Here is an 18,814-nt window from a genome sequence, read left to right as displayed (position 1 = left end):
TAATTTTTGCATTTTTAGTAGAGATAGGGTTTCACCATGTTGGCCAGGATGGTCTCGGTCTCTTGACCTCATGATCTGCCCGCCTCAGCCTCCCAAAGTGCTGGGATTACAGGCGTGAGCCACCGCACCTGGCCCTGTTGTTTTTAAGACAGGGTCTCACTCTGTTGCCCAGGCTAGAATGCAGTGGTGTAATCTCAGCTCACTGCAGCCTCAGCTTCCCAGGCTCAAGTGATCCTCCCACCTCAGCCTCCCTAGCAGCTGGGACTACAGGCGTAGGCCACCACACTCAGCTAATTTTTATATATTTTGTAGAGACAGGGTTTCACCATGTTGCCTAGGCTGGTCTCGAACTCCTGAGCTCAAGCGATCCACCCACCTTGGCCTCCCAAAGTTCTGGGAGTACAGGCATGAGTTGCTGTGTCCAGCCAAATACAGCCAATTTTTTTAAACTCTGATTAATGGAGTTAGGGGTCAAAGTTAAAGAAATTTCTCAGAAAACAGGAAAAAGAAAAAGATGAGATGAAAAATAAAATGGAATACATAGGAAAAATAGCCATTCCAAAAAGAAAGAAAATTGAGGGAGGAAATCATGAAATACGAAAATTTTCCAGAAATGAACAACATGAGCTCCCCCATTGGAATTTTCTGCTAGTGTCCAGCCAGTGGATGAAGTCACAGCTACATCAATTCAACACATGGTATTTCAGCCCGCTGGAGAGAAAGAGAAGAACTGAAAGCTCCTAGGGAGGAGAGTGGGACTAGGATAATAAGAAATGATCTAGAATCGATATGGCATAAGACTTCTCAACGGCAACACTAGAAGCCAAGAAACAGTGGAATTGTACCTTCAAATGCTAAGTGCAAATAATTTCCAAGCTAGAATTCCATACCCAGCCAAACTATCAGTCAAGAGTGAGGGCAAACTAATATTTTTGACACAATTCTCAAAAAATGTAACCCCTGTAACTCCCTTCCCAGGAAACTCCTTGAGGATGTGCTTCACTGAAACAAAAGGAAAAATAAAAACAAGAAGTAGGAAGACATTGGATCCAGAAAACAAGGAATGCAACACAGGAAAAAGAAGGAAATTCAGGATGATGAAGAGAGATTCCAGATCACAGCTGGGCAGGAGACCCAGACAGCACCCAGAACAGACAAGAGCAGGAGGACAGAAGGCTCTAGGAGACACATCTTCATGAAAATGAAATTGATGGAACACCCAGGGTTCTAAAATATTGAGGAGATTTATACTTCCAGCAGTAAATCAGGAAACAAATTAATGATCAATACATAGAAAGCTTAGGCAAATTGAAAAAGAGATATTTATTCTAAAGAAATTTAATATAGCATAAAATGTAGTATAATATAATATAGTATAAAATGGATATAATATAGTATAATATATGGTTTGACTACGAGTAACAGTTAAATAATCATAATAATATAAACATTTATCTAACAAAAATATGAATATATTGAGAAGGTGGAAAGAAGGGATGTAAAAAAGAAGTGGGGAGGGGCAATGCTGTCTCAGAGAGCCACATCCTCATCCTTCACAGCCAAAAGTCAAGAGATTATAAACAAAAATAGAAAAATCAAACAATAATAGGGTAAAGCCTGTTATTTAGAAGTAAGGAAACAAATCCCAAAAGAAACAGCTGAAGTTGAAAGGGAGAGGTGGAAACAGAGGTGTGGTATCCAGCCTGGGGATGGCTTTCTCATTTAAAAAAAAAAAAAAAAGTCTTACGATGTGGTACATACATAACTTTTTTTTTAATTAAAACATTTAAAATATGGAAGGCACCCAGGAAGAAAGAACAGCAACTGAGAGGTGTGGGCCATGTCTCAGTCAGGTAGGGGTGACTCAGGGATTTGGAGCTGGGAGGCGCAGGAGGACACCACCAAGCTTGGTTGAAACTGAAGGCCGAGTGCTGGAGGGGAATGGGATCCATCACAGACTGTTAAGCAGGGGAGTCCTGAGCTCACCCTTGTTCTGGATCTTGGCCACACTCTGGTAGAAATCATTCAATGGAAATTGAAGGTGGATGAGATTGACTCTCAAGGGGCCCCATTTAGGCTGTGCCCAAGTCTAGGGAGAAAGGAAGAAGATCTGAACTTGGCAATGGCCATGGGACAACAGGTGTTTCCTAGGGTGCTCATCAGCACGCAATTCACCAGCCAAGGGGAATGAGGAAGGAGGAGTTGATGGGGTGTGAGGAGAAGCAGGCTGGGTGAAGGAGGATTTCAGGTTTGATAAGGACACCATTCTCAAGGCAGAAAGCACTCCCTTCCACCCTCCAACATAGGAACCGTGTGCAGATGTCGGGGAGCCCAGGGGTAGAGTTAGGATTCAAGCGTGGGAGTCCTGGGATTGAAATGCCTAAAAAGGCAGAGTAGTGTTAAAAGAAAAGCATGGACTTTGCAGACAGACAGACCTGAGTTTGAGTTCCAGCTGTACTGCTTACTATCTGCATGACTTTATGCAAGTTACTGAAACTCTCTGAATCCTGGGGGTTATCAATTCCAAAATGGGCCTGACCACACCCACCTCACAGGGTTGCAAGGACAATATCATAAAAGAACCTCTGTAGAATGCCTCCGTGGTGTCAGTCAACACATGTGGACACTCCCCCATCCTGTGTCCCACCTCCCACTTCCATAGAGCATGGAGGTCTTCCAGGAAGACCCTTCAAGATCTTCTGAGATGTGCTCCATTTCCCATATCTCTCAGGCTGTGAGACTCCAGAGGGTTTCCGGAAAGCACCTGCAACTCCCCTCCCATCAGTTCAAGAACGGAGATCACACAGGTTTGCATCAACCAGAAAGTCAGCTTTATTAGCCCACCACCAGCGGAGGGGCAGGGGAGACAGCTGGGAACCGCGCTAGGAGAGCAGGGTCCTGACCCGGGCCTTCAGGAGGTGAGGCCAGCTGGTGGGCAGGAGACTGTGGTAGAGGCAGCTCAGTTCTTGGAGCTCTGGCCCTGGCTGAAGCTGGATGAGCTCTGCTCCTTGAGGATGGGCCGGGTCTGACGACTCGAAGAGGACGAGGAGGAGGTGAAGACTGTGGGAGAAGGAGGAGGAGGTGAGAAGGGGTCTGAGAGCTAAGGAAGCTCCCGGAGAAGGGAAAGCTGAGAGCTCTGGGGAGAAGGACCCGGCCCCCACCCCATGGAAACAGGCAGAGGGGCTGCAGTGCCGGAGCCTCAGGAACCTTACCTTCGCGGGAATAGGATTGGCCGGATGTGTGCTGGGAGGAAAGGCTGTGGGAGGGAAAAGGCAGGGCAGTCAGATGTGCTGAGAGCAGCGGCGGCGGGGCTAAAGGGTCTGGGAGGCAGAACTGTGGGGCCTGGGACTCACTGGGCGTCCTCGCCCTCCAGCAGGCGGCGGTAGGTGGCGATCTCCTGCTCCAGCCGCGTCTTCACGTCCAGCAGGATCTGGTACTCCTGGCTCTGCTGCTCCATCTCGCAGCGTATCTGGGCCAGCTGCTCCTCCACGCTGCCGATCAGCCCCTGGATCTGGGCCAGCTGCATGCAGTAGCGGCCTTTGGTCTCCTCCAGGCTGTTCTCCAGGGATGCTTTCTGCAAGTGAGAGAGAGAAAAAGAGTCAATGGAGGTGGTCACTCCTGTCCCTCCAGGTCTCTGGGCATGTTTTTTTGAGAGGTGCCTGGATTTTGATCCCAGTTGGGGTACCGTTGGGCCAGACAATATGGAGAAAAGCTATCCTCCTATTCCAGGCCTTAGTTTTTCTATCTATATAATGGGCCCCAGGAGTCCTCTGGTCCCACTCCTGAGAAAAGAAAGGTGAAACTGGATTGTGGCTTGTCGAGGGGGTGGTGGCCATTACAGGTGACTTGGGGGGCTGCTGCTGCGCTGGGTCCTTCATACCATGCTGAGCTGGGACTGCAGCTCAATCTCCAGGCTCTGGAGCACCCTCCGGAGCTCCGTCACCTCGGTGCGGCTGCTCTGGACCAGTTCGCTGTTGGAGGCCACTTCTTTGTTCAGCTCCTCAGTCTGCGGCAGGAAAGCAGAGCAAAAGGTGAGGCTCTCCCAAAGCCCCCGGCCGGGAAGTACTGCAGGAGCACTGAGGGCCCGAGCCCCACCTTGCTCAGGAACCAGGCCTCAGCGTCTCTGCGGTTCTTCTCTGCCATCTGCTCGTACTGGTCACGCATCTCATTCAGGATGCGGCTCAGGTCCACGCCAGGTGCGGCATCCATCTCCACGTTCACATCCCCGCCGGTCTGACCCCGCAGAGCAAGCATCTCCTGGGAAGGGATGGCAGGAAGCAGTCAGCTCCACAGGCTCCTCTCCTGGCCCCAGGTGCATCTAGCAACCCCATCAAACCAGCCTCCAACCCCCGAAGCCAGCAGCCACCGCACCTCCTCGTGGTTCTTCTTCAGGTAGGCCAGCTCCTCCTTCAGGCCTTCGATCTGCATCTCCAGGTCAGTCCTGGCCAGGGTCAGCTCATCCAGCACCCGGCGCAGGCCATTGACATCGGCCTCCACAGTCTGCCGCAGGGCAAGTTCGTGCTCGTACCTGGTAGGACAGAGGTCAGGTCCTCAGGCTGCAGTCCTGAGGATTCTGAGGCTCACGATCTGCTGGCCTTGCTGGGTGGACAACCCCACTCTTTGTCCCTTGCCCTCTGCCCTCAGCCCACCATGCCGGCTGCTCACTTGGTCCTGAAGTCATCAGCTGCCAGCCTTGCGTTGTCAATCTGCAGAATGGGCTGCGCATTCTCAATGGTGGCTGCAATGATCTGGAGTGGGGATGGAGGACAGGTGCCCTGGTCAGCCAAGGACCTTGCTACTTGAGCATGAAAGGCAGAGAGGGGCAAAAAGAACCTCCCCAGATCTGCAATCCTCCTGTCTGACAGGGCTGGAATGCCTTCGCCACCAGCTCAGGGTATGGAGGGAGGCACTCCATCCTGACCACCCCCTTCCTGGGCTCAAGGCAGGGGAGCTAAACTTGCAGCTGAACCCTTGCAGGAAATAAGAGATTCAGGGTTCCAGCCCCAAGCCGGGCACAGAGATGCTGAAAAGGGACTCTCTCTGCCACCACTTCCCAAAGGTACCCAGTCCCCCGTGTGTAAAGTGTAATTGCTAAAAAGAGGTTTCCCAAGGGCCACTGCAGCCCCAGCTGCTCTCAATGTTCCATCCACCAAAGTCACCCACCTTGTTCCTCAGGTCCTCGATGGTCTTAAAGTAGGGGCTGTAGTCCTTGATCTCAGTTGGCCGCTGCCTCTGGTACCAGTCCCGGATCTTCACCTCCAGGTCGGCGTTGGCCTCCTCCAGGGCACGCACCTTGTCCAGGTAGGAGGCCAGGCGGTCGTTGAGGTTCTGCATGGTGACCTTCTCACTGCCCACCAGAAGCCCATCGCCACCACCAAAGCCACCGCCCAAGCCACCACCAAAGCCACCGCCCAAGCCACCACCAAAGCCAGCACCAAGGCCACCACCATATCCTCCCCCGAAGCCACCACCATAGCTGCTGCTGCTGCTGAAGCCACCGCCATAGCCGCCCCCCAGCCCGCAGGCTCCCCCGGAGGAGAAGCGGGAGGTGGAGACAGACAGGCCCCCGTAGGTGCTGGGGGCACGGCAGGACCCTCCGGCCAGGACAGAGGAGATGCGGCTGGAGCCGCCCCCGATGCCGCAGGAGCCCTTCATGGAGCTGGAGGAGGTGAACTGGCGGCTGCAGGTGGTCATGGTGCCGAGGAGGAGGTGAGCGAGCGAGCAGTTGGCTGAGAGAAGAGAAGGTGCTCGGGAAGGCTGAGAGCGTGCTGTGGCTGCCTCCAACCCGAGACCTTTAAATCCACCTGGGGAAGGCGGGGCCCTCCTAACTGCTGACTCCAGATTCCCCTCGGGATTTCATCACTCCCGGTCCCGTCCAACTCCTCACTCTGGATTATTCAGCCCAGGGTCAACTCCACCGAGTGCCGGCTCAGAGTTCCCACCCAGCTTTGGGGGTGTGGGGCCGAGAGAAAAACACACAAACGCCAGTCGGTGGTGACTCAGGCTAGGCGGCCGGGAATCAGGCTCCTGTTCCTGGAGCCCTCAGGGCCAGTGGGGCCTTGGCACAGGTAGCTTTGTGGCAACTGCATCCTCAGGCTGTGAGTCAGCCCTTCGGAAGAACTCCCTGCCCCACAGTGACAGCCTTGGCTGAAAGAGACCTCAGTGATGCCATCCTAGGTGACCTGGGAAGCAGTTGGGATCCTACATGGGCCACTCTGGGCAGGGGCAGAGTTCATGTATTCACTCTGCTTGCTGTGTGGCCTGAGGCTCCCCACCTACCATCTCTGGGCCTGTTTCCCCTCAGTGGTGACGAGGCTGGACTGGGTGACTGCAGAGTCCCTTCTGGTTCTAAAATCCTATGACTCTCTTTCCCCTGTTGGGTCTAATTCCAGGCCCAGAGGCTGCCTTGAGCCCCCAAGGGTCTCCAGAAGTGTGTACACCATGCAGACAGCACGGGCCGTGAAGCCAGACACAGCACCAGGTCCCTGCGTCCCTGCTCTGCCCGTGCCAGCTGCACAGCACAGGCCTGTCCTACAGCCCCTTGGTCCTCAGTTTTCTCATCTGTAAAAGGGGATGACACACCACTAGCCACAAAGAAACATGCGTGAAGGATCCCACCAGCCCTTCATCAAGGGCCAGCACTGCCCCTTGGCCTCCCCATCCTGCCCCTCCAGTCACCTTCTCCTCACACTCACCTCTATACACCCCTATGCAGGGCCCTGCGCCCCACACTCCCACCTGAAGAATACCACAGCCCCCACCCCTAGCTCCTCCACTCCTCTACTGCCCTCTCCTAATCACGGGCACCCCACCTGTAGGCTGGTGGGAGGAAGCCCCGTCCTGCCACTACAGCCAGGTGTGTCCCCTGACCCCTCCATGGGCCTCAGAGTCCCCCTGGCCCTGTAGAAACAGGACTGGCTGGGGATCCGTTCCCAGCAGTTATCTCTCCTGTGTCCACAGATCCCAGGATGGGCCTGGCAGCTCCATTCATCCAGCCAAGCTGGGGAAGGTCTGGTCACCTGCCCACTCAGGCAAGCCTGATGTGTGCCATACAGTTCTATGAGAGGGAATGAGGGGGACGTGATTCCTGCTACCAGTCCACAGGTGAGGCAGCTGGGATTCAGGGTGGGTGAGTGGGCTTCCCACGATACCAGTCGCTGGAAGCTGAGGTGTGAACCTGTCTGCCTGTTCTCCTTTCCTCAGCCCGTGCCATCATCCTGAGCCCTCTCTCTCTGTGCATCTCAAATTTACGTCATTTTCTTGATCAGAGGGGACAGAGAGGGAACCAGAGACAGGTGGAGATTCACCCAAAGTCACTCTGCGTTAAGCTTCAGAGCTGCAACCAGAACCCAGAGCTCTGGCCCTCTCCAGGCTCCCACCATGCCTGCAGGTGGGGCCAGTATGCCCAACTCTCACCTACCTCCCCAGTCACTGGCATGAGCTCTGCCCATGGTGGGCGTGGTCTTGGCCTGAGATCCTGGTCCAGCACCGAGGACTGGAGGGGAGATGGAGGGTTCTGGGCACCAAGATGGGGCCTCCTCAGGGTGCTGCGGGGTGCCCCTCAGTGCTGGCCACTGTCCTTGCTCTGCAGTGCCTCTGTTGAGGTGAGGAGCCCAGAGACACCCGCCTCTGCCTGAGCTCCGCTGGGGCAGGAAATTCCCTCTCTCAGCAGAACCAGAGCTTTGCTGCGGCTATATCACACCTGTTCACTCAGCCCAGAGGTAAGAGCAGAATGGATGCACAGGCCTTCAGAGCCAAACCTGGGAGAGGGAACCCGGCCCTCCCCACCCCCATCCCCAAAGAGGGGCAACGGGGACCCCGGAATCTTGGGCAAAAACCTCAGTGTTCAGGTGTCAGGGTGGGCCTGGAGTTCCACTCCAACCACAGACCCATCACCCTCAGAGCTGAAAATGGCCTTCAAGGTCACCAAAGGCCATCAATACCCCAACCCAAGAGGGCGACACCATCACCCAGGTTAAGGAGAACGGAAGTAGGAGAGCAGAGACTCGAGCCAGCTCCAACCCCCAAGCCAGGATCCACACTGACTCTCGCAGAGGGGTCTCTGGGAACTCTTCACTCTCTGCCCCTGGCATGTGTACATACACACACACACCCCTTTCTCACTGGCTCACTGCCCCCCGCCAAGTTCCCCATTTCGGAGATGGCAGGGTGGGATTATACACAGGCCCAGCACTGCAGACCTGGGGATCTGCGTGGGCTGAGAAGCTGTGGGAAGTTGCTGACCAACGCACCAAACTGCTCGGCCAGCTCCATAGATCACAGACCTGCCATGTGCACAGCTCTCGGGGACCGGGGATGGAGAGGGAGACAGTGACATAGTCTCTGACCTTCTAAGGTTCTCTGACCCTGGAAGCACCAGCTTCCATGATCCTTAGCAGAACTTATCATTTGATCCTGGAGAGAAAACTAACGCTGGAAAATTCAGAACCCGGCTGGAAACCCTGGGGTGCTGGGCTTTGCCTGCCACGCCTACACCGCAGGAGGCAGCTAGGGTAAGTATTGGCCCCCTGGGCCTCAGCAATAGAGGTAGGGGCTGCCGTCCTGGCCCTGAACCCTGGAAGGGTCCTAGCAGAGGGAGGCACCAGCAGGGTGTTGGAGGATCTGAGTTGACAGAGGAGGAGGCGGCGTTTCCTCTGCAGCAGTGATACACACCTGCCCCAAGGTGGCCAAGAGCCAGGACCACTGAGCCTGGTGAGCAGAGCACAGAGAAGCACAGTGGGCATCCTCCAGGCAGGGGATTCCTCCCCACACGCTGCCTCCATCTGCCCTCCTCCATCCTGCCCATGTCAAGAATGACGCATGAGATCACAGCATACCTGAGGCTGCCAGGAAACACCATTGGCCAATGCCACGCCTCACCTTGCAGTGATTCTCCAACCAGACAGATCATCTGCGTCCCCGTGAAGGTTCGCAGCCCTGCTCCGACCCCCACATCAGCATCACTCAGGACAAGCCTGATGGTGGGGCTGTTCTACAAGCTCCCCAGCCGGCTCAGGCTGGGAAAGCAGGACTGGGGAGGGGGCAAAGAAGCTGAGGGGAGAGAGGGGCTTGCTGCAGGGCCCCCAGCCCCGGGTGGACAAACCAGAGCCACAGGCTTCAGGGCGGGAGGAAGGAAAGGCAGAGCCCCACTAAGCCAGGACAGAGCAGCCTGGAATCGGGGCAAGCAGGAGAGAAACCGTGGGCAAGACACTCAGCCTCTCTGAGCCTCAGTTGCCTTCTCTGGGAAATGGAAGTAACAGCCCCGCCTCACAGGCGTATTAGGGGATTAGAGGCTAAATAAATAAGGCACCTGGCACAGGCTGGTGGCTAGTGTTATGTTTATCAGCAGGTGTTTATAAAGCACCTACTATGTGCCTGCCTCTGTGCTGGGCACTCAGACTCAAAAAACAAGACAGAGAAGCCCTGGAGACAGGCTGCTGTGGGGAGAAGGTGGTAAAGACAATCCCATACAGTGAGGTCAGGCCACGAGATGCAGAGGGAGCAGGGTCCTGGGAGGAGAACAAATGTCCAGGCCCAGGCTGTGCCACTGTGACGGCGCCAGGATCTGGGGAAACCTGTGAGTGCCAGGCCCGCCTTCGGGCACCCTCTCCCCTCCTGCATATTTGATGCTCCTCCCGAAGGTGGGGTTGTCACAGCCCTTCACACTGTTCTGCACAAACAAGGGCCCAGACTCCTATGAGAGTCTCGGGAAACCCCCAAGAGGGGTTCCCATTGCCCCCAGCCCAGGAAGGTGAGCCAGAAGCTGGTGCCTCCAGGGAAGGCTGCGGACCTCAGGCGGGCATGGGAGGAAGAGTGGGTCTCTCTCAGGGATGTTTCTTCAAATGGTCACTGCAGCTCAGGATGAGGACAGTCCTCTGTAAAGCTCAGTTTTCCCCTTGGCTCTGTGCTTGGGGGCAGACCTGCCTGGCTGTGCTCCCTCTGTTCCCCTCATCTCCCCAAAACCTGGGATGCCACGAGAGACCCATGCTGCGTAAGGACTGAGGGACTATTGTCCCTCAGGCCCCTCTGGCACGCACTGTCTCTCTGGGTCAGGGCCAGTGTCTCCTCCTTTCCCGGGACTCAATGCAAACCAGGCACAGAGTAAGGTAATGCCATGGGTGAGTGTCCCCACCACATCATCTCCCTGCAGGACAGGCCACTGGGTCAGCCCCTGCAAGGGATTGCAGAGGCAGCTACCCCTGGCGTGGGCCTGGCCTGAGAATCATGTGTGTGTCCATCACATGAGACCACATGTGGCATCTCCAAGGGCAACCACAGATCCACAGCTTCTGCCTTGATGGCAAGGGGTGAAACATTCTGTGCAGCGGGCAGGGTGGTTGTGGATGAGCTACGAGTCCCTCCATGAGTCCCATAGCTGGGTCCCCAGTCCAGCTCAGGCACATGTCCCCAGCAGCCTGGGCCTACTTGGGGTGCCTGGACAAAGCCGCTCAAGTCTCCCCCCATCCCCTGGCAACCACTGCCTCTACTGGCTCAGCTCTCTGGGCACACCGGGGGTCTCCCCGCTTCTGGCCTCCTGAGCCCCTCACCCACTCACTTTGTGGAAAGGGGCTTCTTCCCCAGCATAGGGGCACAGTCTGGGGCTGTCTCTTGTCCTCCCCACACTCTGACCCCTCCTCACTCGCCTCATCGGTAATCATGAACCCAGGATCTACAGGAGGGAGGGAGAGCCCTGCCTGGAGCTTGGGGTGGGGCAGGAGGTGGGGCTCAGCTCTTCTCAGAACGGAAGTGGGGTCCACTCCCCTCCCAAGCCCATCTCCACTATTGACCTCCCAGGATCCAGGACAAAGGCTAAGTCAATGCTCCTTGGAGCCTCAGTGTCTCCATCCACACAACGAGGCGCCTTCCCCCAGACCCTCCCTGCTTCCTGGAACTTTTCAGATAAATGAAGTCACCCTCCAGAATGAGCCATCTGCGGCCCAGGGCTGGTTCTTCTGGTTGCGGCGGGATGTGCACAGAGAGCTGAGCCAGTAGAGGCAGTGGTTGCCGGGGGGCGGCGGGATGTGTGGCGGGGCCTGGCGTGAATAGTGCCTCCCTCCTGCCCTCCATGGCGCCACATTTGGTGCCAGGCAGCCGGGAGACGTCAGCCTCTGACGGAGCACAGCCTGCCCTTGCTTTGAGTCGTGCAGATGCCGCTACAGGCACGAGTCCCCGACTCCAGGCAGCCGTCTCCCCTGCAGAGAGAAACATTCTCCCAGCATGTCTTAGCTCCAAGGTTCAGGGAGGGCCTGTGACCAGCCCAAAGTCACCCATACCCCAGTGGTCAGTACCCACCCCCATCGCTGGCCTCTGCCAGTCCCAAACGCCCCACCAACCCAGGCTCGGAGAGCTCTGGCTGCTCCCATTCTCCTTGGACCTGGGCCCTACCCTCAGCCTCCAGGCACCAGGAGAGAGAGGGTGTTTGAGGGCCCTGGTCTGATTCCGAAGCAGCAGAGACACCTCAGGTCAGCAGTGATGGAGTGGAGGCACCCTCCTCCCACTAACCCTCTCCTTGAAGAAAACCAGGAAAGCAGCCCAAGCCGCCCAGCAGTTTCCGGATTTACTAGAAGGAAGATTTCCAGGTGTCAGGCTCACCTCCCACAGACTGTTCCCCACAGCCACCCTTGCTGCCACCAGCAAGAGCTGGGGCTAGTGCCCAGAGGGTGTGCTGGGAGCAGCTGGAGCAGGACGGTTCCTCCTCCTTTTCCTAGGAGGCAGTTTCTACCCCTGCCCCCCCGTCAGTTGTCCCTAGGTGGGAACTAAAGAGGGTCCAGACCGCCAAGGAGAGTGGCACTGCTCCCTGGGCACAGCCGCCCCATCTGCAGTGCCCCCCACCCCACCCCATCCCCATCCTGAGCACCAGCTGACCCCTGAGAGAGGCCCCACCCTTTCTCCCACACCTGCCTGGGGTCTGCCACCTTCCCTGAAAACACCAGCCTCCTGCTCAGGTTCCTGGGGTGGGGGCAATGGAAGCCGCTCTTAGGGATTTCCTGAAACTCACACAGGAGTCTGGGATGGCAACCACCCAGCCTGCCTTCCCCCCGACACACCCCTTCGTGCTTATCCCAGCCCTTGCCCACCTCCTGCCCGATCGGGGAGTGGGGGCATAGCCCACAGGATGGGGAGGAGCAATTGATTGAGTGAGTCATTTCTGAGGATTCAGGCTCCCACACCTGAGATCTTCCCATCCATTTATGGATGAGAAAGCAAGGCTCAGTGAGGGGAAGTGACTGCCTAACTTCCCAAGGTCACAGAGCTATTCACAGGGCAATCAGAGGCCACCTAGGACCTCACCTGATACACCAACTCCACCCCGAGCCTAGCGAAGCCTAGACCACCCCCTGAAAATCACCAGCCCCTGGGAGATGCAAGCATCTTTATGCTGATCTAAGCGGACCCCTGACTTCCCAGTCAACAACAGCGGGTGTCCAAGCACTACCTCCCCTCACCCTCACTCCTTCCCAGTTCACCCTTTTGTCCCTAGTGCCCACTTCAGGGGCCAGAACAAGGACACATTTCATAGCTGAGTCAACAAGCTTTATTGGTATCAGTCAGAGAGGCAAGGGGAAGGGATTGAAGCAGGGAGCTGAGGCTGGAGAGGCCAGAGACTGCGGGGCAGATGGGGCAGCTACGTCCCTGCCTCCTGGGGAGCTGGCCGGGAGGAGCTGAGTCCTCAGTGGGTGGTCTGGTGGACCTGCTCCCGGGAGGAAATGACCTTGCCGTCCTGGACCTCTTCCACAATGGTACGCACCTGGCGGGTGGTCACCGCTGCAGGAAAAGCAGGTGCTTGAAAGTGGGTAGGGTCCAGGAGACCCTCGCTTGCCCCCAAGCCCCCATGGACAGGAGCCGGCTCTCTCCCTAGTCCTCCCCCAGCTGCTGTGAGTGCCTCCACTGGCCCCTCGACATCACACTGCACACACCTCCCTCCTGCCCCTGCCACCACCTCCCTGCCATCCCATCCCTCTGCCGGTGGCCCTGTGTGAGTCTTGCCTCCCCAGATGGGTTATTTGATTCTGACCCACTGTGTCCTACCAGAGAGGAGACTACATGAAACTCATCTCCATTTCTCTGCAGGCTCCAGGACATAGATTTGCTCCCATCTCCCCCATCAGACTGGGATCTCCAAGCTAAAAACCAGGTCCCTATCTCCTCCATTAGACTAGGAACCCTGGGGCCAGGATCGTATCTTCTCCATCGGACTGGAATTTGGAGGACAAGGACCATGTCCCTGTCTCCCATCAGGCTAGAGTCCCCAGAGACAGGACTGCTTTTGCTCATCTGAAAGCTGCCAACAGCAAAGATCATGAGACCATATTCCTATCTTCCCATCAGATGACAATCTGCAGAGCTAGGACCTGTCTCGTCCATCAGATTAGGATCTCCAAGGTAAGGACCAGTTCCCTGCCCCACCCCATCAGACCAGACAGTGTCTCTCTCATTTGATCCGTTCCTGAGCATCAACTCTCTGTGCTAATGGGTCACTTCTCCCACCCCTGCCATCAACTCCTGGAGCTGCTGGGGACCCTGCTCTAGCCATGTGCAGGTGGGCTGCCTGGTCCATGCACCCAACCCCCAGGGCCTCAGCCACCAAGATGCTTACGTTCTTTCTTGTACTGAGTCAGGCTGAAAAAAAAAACAGACAGGAGATTAGATGTGGGTCTGAGAGCCCCACCCCTGCCAAAAGGCCCCTCAGCCCTGGCCCCAGGCGCCCCCACTCACTGGGCGTCCTCGCCCTCCAGCAGGCGGCGGTAGGTGGCGATCTCCTGCTCCAGCCGCGTCTTCACGTCCAGCAGGATCTTGTACTCCTGGTTCTGCTGCTCCATCTCACAGCGTAGCTGGGCCAGCTGCTCCTCCACGCTGCCAATCAGCCCCTGGATCTGGGACAGCTGCACGCAGTAGCGGTTCTCTGTCTCTGCCAGGCTGCCCTCCAGGGATGCTTTCTGCAGGAGTGCAGGAAGACCAGGGGTCAGTGAGGATGGTCAGTGCCCTTTTCTGGGCCCACCCCCACGCACAGCACTGTTCCCACCATGCTGAGGTGGGACTGCAGCTCAATCTCCAAGGCCTGCATGGTGCGCCGGAGCTCCGAGATCTCGCTCTTGCCGCTCTGCACCAGCTCGCTGTTGGTGGCCACCTCGCGGTTCAGCTCCTCTGTCTGCAGACAGGACACAGGACAGGGCAGTGTGAGCCTGGATCCCTCTCCCAAGTCAGACCTCCTCCCAAATCTGACTGTGGAGAGAATGGTTCCTTCTCGCCAGCTTCCCACATCCCAAAACCCAGAAACATGCCATTTGAAATGTTAGTTTTTTATGGTTAATCCCTGCGTGTGGGAGGCACAGACCGGAAACTTGAGAAGCAGCCAGAACATGTAGCCTGGCTCTTGATGCTAGTTCCTGACTTCTTGAGGGAGAGGTGGGAACTCCCAAGGTCTTTACCCACTGCCTTTATTCTGTGGGGACTCCCCACCTCCCCACCCACACCCCCAGATCCCAGCTTGAGCTCAGCCCCAGGTCTGTGGATGCAGCGGGTGACTCTGCAGTCCATGCAGCTTGCTGAGGATGGGGCATCTCCAAGAGGTCTGGCGGTGGGCTTACTGCCAGGGCCAAGGTCCCTGAGCCCCGGCCCCTAAGAGAGACCTCTGGCCTGCAGCAGCCCTCACCTTGCTGAAGAACCAATCCTCGGCATCCTTGCGGTTCTTCTCTGCCATCTTCTCATACTGATCACGCATCTCATTCAGGATGCGGCTCAGGTCCACGCCTGGGGCAGCGTCCATCTCCACATTGATCTCACCACCCATCTGGCCTCGCAGGGCGTTCATCTCCTATGGAAAAAGGGGATGTGGGGTGTGAGCATCTGGCCCCGTCCTGACCTCTCACTCCGAAGCCTTCCCACACAAGGGGATCCCACTCCCCACAAAGACCCCTCCTTTGTTCTGCCTCTGCTCTATCTGACCCTCTAAATGATTTTCATTCATCTGCTCTGTATCGGCCCCGCCTCTGCCATCAGACTCTATTTCCCCCATTAAACCAAGGACTCTCCAAAATAAAATCTAAGTTTTAGGCCTATGCCCCAAAAATTTCCCCTCTAATTTCCAAGCTTCTGTGTAGGCATCCAGATTTGAGAGTTTGAAATGGGACAAGAAGGAGACTTCCTTACTTATCCCCTGCCCTGGTGAGAGAGGCCAGAGCAGGTAGGGGACGCTTCTGCGGGCCCTGGGAAGGTTCCTTGGGTGCAGAGGAGCAGTGTGGTACAAGGAGGAGTCTGCCCTGCATGCTGGACCCCGGGGATGACTCTGCAGACAGGGCAGCACTCTGACGTGACTAATCCCAGTGCGCCTGCTCTGCTGTCTCCCACAGCCTCAGCCATGACCCAGCCCCAGGGCTCCACCACCCACTCCTCAGCCTCTTTGACCTTCTGCCCCAGCCACCTCACCTCCTCGTGGTTCTTCTTCAGATACGCCAGCTCCTCCTTGAGGTTCTCGATCTGCATCTCCAGGTCGGCTCTGGCCAGGGTCAGCTCATCCAGCACCCTGCGCAGGCCGTTGATGTCGGCCTCCACGCTCAGGCGCAGGGCCTGCTCCGTCTCAAACCTGCCATGGGAACCAGAGACTTCAGCCCAGGCTGCTGGGACCTGCAGGTCCAGGTCCTGGCTGCTCACCTACCTTCACTTTGCCAGGACTCTAAGGGTTTGGGAGGGTTGATGAGAGGGTCGATTGGAGATTAATTCCAGCCCTGGAGTCCTGGGACCATCACAGGGCCAGATCCCATGCCCACCGGCTTCCTTACTTCTCTCTGCCCGCTGCCTCCTCTCCCTCTCTTCTATTCCCTGCCTAAGCCCAGCAACATTCAGAACTGGCTGCCTTTGCTGCATCCTGGACCAAGGAGTAGGGCTCCTAGGACTGCCCCACCCAGAGCTCCTGTGCCTTCCCACAAGCAACCAAGGAGCCCTGAGATCCTCCCCCAGCTGGCCCAGGCTGCCCAAGTGCACTGGCCAGGACTCACTTGGTGCGGAAGTCATCAGCAGCCAGACGGGCGTTGTCGATTTGCAGCAGGATGTTGGCATTGTCCACGGTGGCTGTGAGGATCTGAGGAAATGGGAGACAGTTGGGTCATGGGATGGGGGTGGCTGAGCCCACACCAGGGTTCTGAGCAGTCTTCCTGCCTGGGGGCGTCTCTTCCCGCCCAGCGTCTCCCTTGCCCCCTGCTGTCTTACTGGCAGAGGAGGGGCAAGCAGGAGTCTGAAGGGCTGAAAGATGCCTCTTCTCCACCCCCCACGCTCCTCTCAGTACCTGCCTCCTCCATCAGAGCCCTATGCCAGGCTTAGCCTTAAAAGAGAAGCGACAGCTGGCCGGGAGTATGAGGCAACCAGAAAAGAATGGGAAAGTGTCCCCAGGGCAGAAGCTGCCCCAGAATCTAGGAACCGGGGAAGGGATGTGGGTAACCCCTCGTTTTACAGTCGGTGAGAGGGTACCCCTGAGAGGTTCCCCCAAAAGGAGGTCAAAGGAGTCCTCACCAAATAGTAGTTCCAAATCAGAAGTCAGGACCCCTCCTAATTCTTAACCCTGGGCTCCAGCCAGCAGCCCTGCCCCTGGGGTTTGCTGATCCCATCATAAGGGACAGCAGGAGGAAAGGAGAAGCCAGAAAAATCCCCAAATAAGGCACACCAGAGGCCTTCCCCACTTGAGGTCTCGCCCCTCCCTTTCTGCCTCCCCCAGCAGCAGGTGCTATCAGGAGCTCACTCAGACACCCCCACTCCACATCGCCCAAAACTCCTCCTGCTGACCCCTGCTCCAAAGGAGCAAGACACCACACATCCAGCGGCTATGCGCCCAGCCCTCCATCTGCGTCTCCCACCTCATCCTACAACCTCGCCAAGTGGAGAAGCTCCACGAGGGAGCAACTCAGGCTCCGAGGGACTCCAAGAGACCTGTTTGTTCCTGACTCAGCCTGCTGCCCCCAGAAAAGGGGGATATGGGCCACACAGGATCCCCAAGGTAGGTTCCCAGAAGCTAAACCACGGCCAAACCACCCCTGGCTCCCTGGGACCCTGTGGCTGGACGCCAGGCCCTCGGCCAGGGCAGGAGATGGGGAGAAGTCCTGCCCCGGAGAGCCCTCCCACCAGCAGGCCCTACCTTGTTCTGCAGCTCCTCGATCGTCCTGTAGTAGTGGCTGTAGTCACGGGCGGGCCCCGGGGCCTGCCTCTGGTACCAGTCACGGATCTTCACCTCCAGCTCAGTGTTGGCCTCCTCCAGGGCACGCACCTTGTCCAGGTAGGAGGCCAGGCGGTCATTGAGGTTCTGCATGGTGGCCTTCTCACCTCCGGCCAGCAGCCCATCAACGCCCCCAAAGCTGCTGCCATAGCCGCCCCCAGAACCAAAGCTGTAGCAGCTGGAGTAGCTACTGCCCCCGAGGGCGCTCCCCAGGCCACCGGCAGACCCCAGCCTGCAGGAGCCACCACCCAGGCCACCAGACAGCCGGCAGGAGGTGCGGGACGAGCCACCACCCAGGCCAGAGGAGCCTTTGATGGAGCTGGAGGAGGTGAACTGGCGGATGGTGGTGGTCATGGCGGCGGCGGAAGGCAGGCACACAGCAGGAGTGTTGGAGAGGAGAGGGGACCCAAGGTGTGTATGGCTGCCGGGGTTCGCCTCCTTCCTTTATAGGCACCAGTGGGCGTAGCGATTACAACAGGCTTGCTCCTCTGTTTCCATTCCCCTGGGCTTTCATCACCGCTGGCCGCCTGCCAGCTCCCAGGTGGCTGGGGGCCCCCCTCCCCGCCCATCATCAGGAATTTGCCTCATTTCTCCAAATCCTCGTGCTGGATGCCGTGCGTGTGCATGTGGGTGCCTCTGGTCTCAGGCCTGTCACCTGTGATTCAGGCGGGCCCTCCAGCTATGCTTTCCCATGACCTAATACGGAGAAGAGCAGAAGGCAGGACGTCACCGTCCCCAGGCCCTCCCAGGCAGCCACCACCCCAGCCCAGCCTGCCTCAACCACGTCTGGTAGAGAAATGGGTCGCGGAGTCAGGTGGCCCCCCTAAGTTACTGTCTTTCATCCCACACTGCTCTATCCACAGTGCTGGCCTGGGGAGGGTGTGGGGGAGGCAGAGGGGACCAAGAGCCTATCCTGCCTTGGAAACTGAACCCAAGCCCACCAGGCCCACCTCACAGCACAGAAATGCCATCAAGCCTCAGAGACCAACCCACATCGCAGATAAAGAAACTGGGGCACCACCTAACACCCCAGCTAAGCTGGCTAACATCCTTTCCACTTATCTTGCCACAGCACCCATCCCCCTGGAACCCCAGTCTCGCTGGCTCCTTCTGCAGAGCCTGACACCCAGAGATGCGCTCCAGGGGCCACAGTTCTAACCGGTCAGCTTCTGACCCCGCCCCATCCCTAGGAGCCCTTGGTAACCCAGTCTCCTCTTGTGACCCTTTCCCCAGGTGGGGAGTCCTGGGCTGGAGCAGGCAAAGAGGGGCTCAGCTATAGGATGGGGACGTGGTGGGCTGTGGGGGAGTGCTGTGCTAAGAGAGGCTTTAAACCAGCTAAGGGGGGATGCCCCTTCCACTCCCCTCACCATTGTGTACCCCAAGAGACCTCAGGGTAAGGTGAGGGTCATTTATCTCAGGTCTCAGCCCACTGAAAACCTGAAGGACATTGTCCAAGAAGAGGCTCTTATTGAGACTCCAGTCAGCCCCCTCCCCACTCCAGGCTCCTCAGGTGGGCTATGTGCCCCCCACCCCACAGCCCCACCCTGCTCTGCCCACCACCCTAAGCCCTGCCCTGGGTCCCAGGGTCCCGCCAGGCCGGCTGGGTGGAAT

The 18,814-nt window shown here is 57.3% G+C and overlaps 2 protein-coding genes across 3 annotated transcripts; both read right to left on the bottom strand.

Annotated features, from left to right (window-relative positions):
* Positions 1–2,808: 2,808 nt before the first annotated feature.
* On the bottom strand, positions 2,809–5,772 carry KRT16 (keratin 16). 2 transcript variants are annotated; one of them, XM_012443881.2, is made up of 8 exons: positions 5,164–5,772; positions 4,666–4,748; positions 4,372–4,528; positions 4,096–4,257; positions 3,881–4,006; positions 3,354–3,574; positions 3,213–3,256; positions 2,809–3,060 (listed from the first exon to the last, which is right to left on the bottom strand). In XM_012443881.2, the coding sequence occupies exons 1-8, from the start codon at positions 5,692–5,694 to the stop codon at positions 2,960–2,962; spliced, it is 1,425 nt and encodes a 474-aa protein (XP_012299304.2). In that variant the 5' UTR covers positions 5,695–5,772; the 3' UTR covers positions 2,809–2,959. The 2 variants fall into 2 exon arrangements, with proteins under 2 accessions (XP_012299304.2, XP_012299303.2); XM_012443880.2 differs by having other exon boundaries at positions 2,809–3,256; positions 5,164–5,770.
* Positions 5,773–12,517: 6,745 nt separating this feature from the next.
* Positions 12,518–17,620, bottom strand: KRT17 (keratin 17). Its single transcript, XM_012443883.2, has 8 exons — positions 17,126–17,620; positions 15,996–16,078; positions 15,427–15,583; positions 14,654–14,815; positions 14,024–14,149; positions 13,717–13,937; positions 13,598–13,620; positions 12,518–12,765 (listed from the first exon to the last, which is right to left on the bottom strand). Exons 1-8 carry the CDS (start codon positions 17,555–17,557, stop codon positions 12,671–12,673), a joined length of 1,299 nt encoding a protein of 432 aa, XP_012299306.1. The 5' UTR covers positions 17,558–17,620; the 3' UTR covers positions 12,518–12,670.
* Positions 17,621–18,814: the final 1,194 nt, after the last annotated feature.

The sequence above is a fragment of the Aotus nancymaae genome, unplaced genomic scaffold (assembly GCF_030222135.1).
Source record: "Aotus nancymaae isolate 86718 unplaced genomic scaffold, 86718_ANA_hifiasm-v0.15.2.pri h1tg000089l, whole genome shotgun sequence".
Lineage (NCBI taxonomy): Eukaryota > Metazoa > Chordata > Mammalia > Primates > Aotidae > Aotus > Aotus nancymaae.
Note: the sequence above shows the minus strand (reverse complement) of the source record. Positions and strands in the feature narration are given on the sequence as shown.

Coding starts and splice junctions, on each gene's coding strand:
- KRT17 (XM_012443883.2), bottom strand. CDS start 17,557: ATGACCACCACCATCCGCCAGTTCACCTCCTCCAGCTCCATCAAAGGC. Junction 16,079..17,125: donor TCGAGGAGCTGCAGAACAAG/GTAGGGCCTGCT, acceptor CCATTTCCTCAG/ATCCTCACAGCCACCGTGGA. Junction 15,584..15,995: donor GCTGATGACTTCCGCACCAA/GTGAGTCCTGGC, acceptor TTCCCATGGCAG/GTTTGAGACGGAGCAGGCCC.
- KRT16 (XM_012443880.2), bottom strand. CDS start 5,694: ATGACCACCTGCAGCCGCCAGTTCACCTCCTCCAGCTCCATGAAGGGC. Junction 4,529..4,665: donor GCTGATGACTTCAGGACCAA/GTGAGCAGCCGG, acceptor CTGTCCTACCAG/GTACGAGCACGAACTTGCCC. Junction 4,258..4,371: donor TGAAGAAGAACCACGAGGAG/GTGCGGTGGCTG, acceptor ATCCCTTCCCAG/GAGATGCTTGCTCTGCGGGG.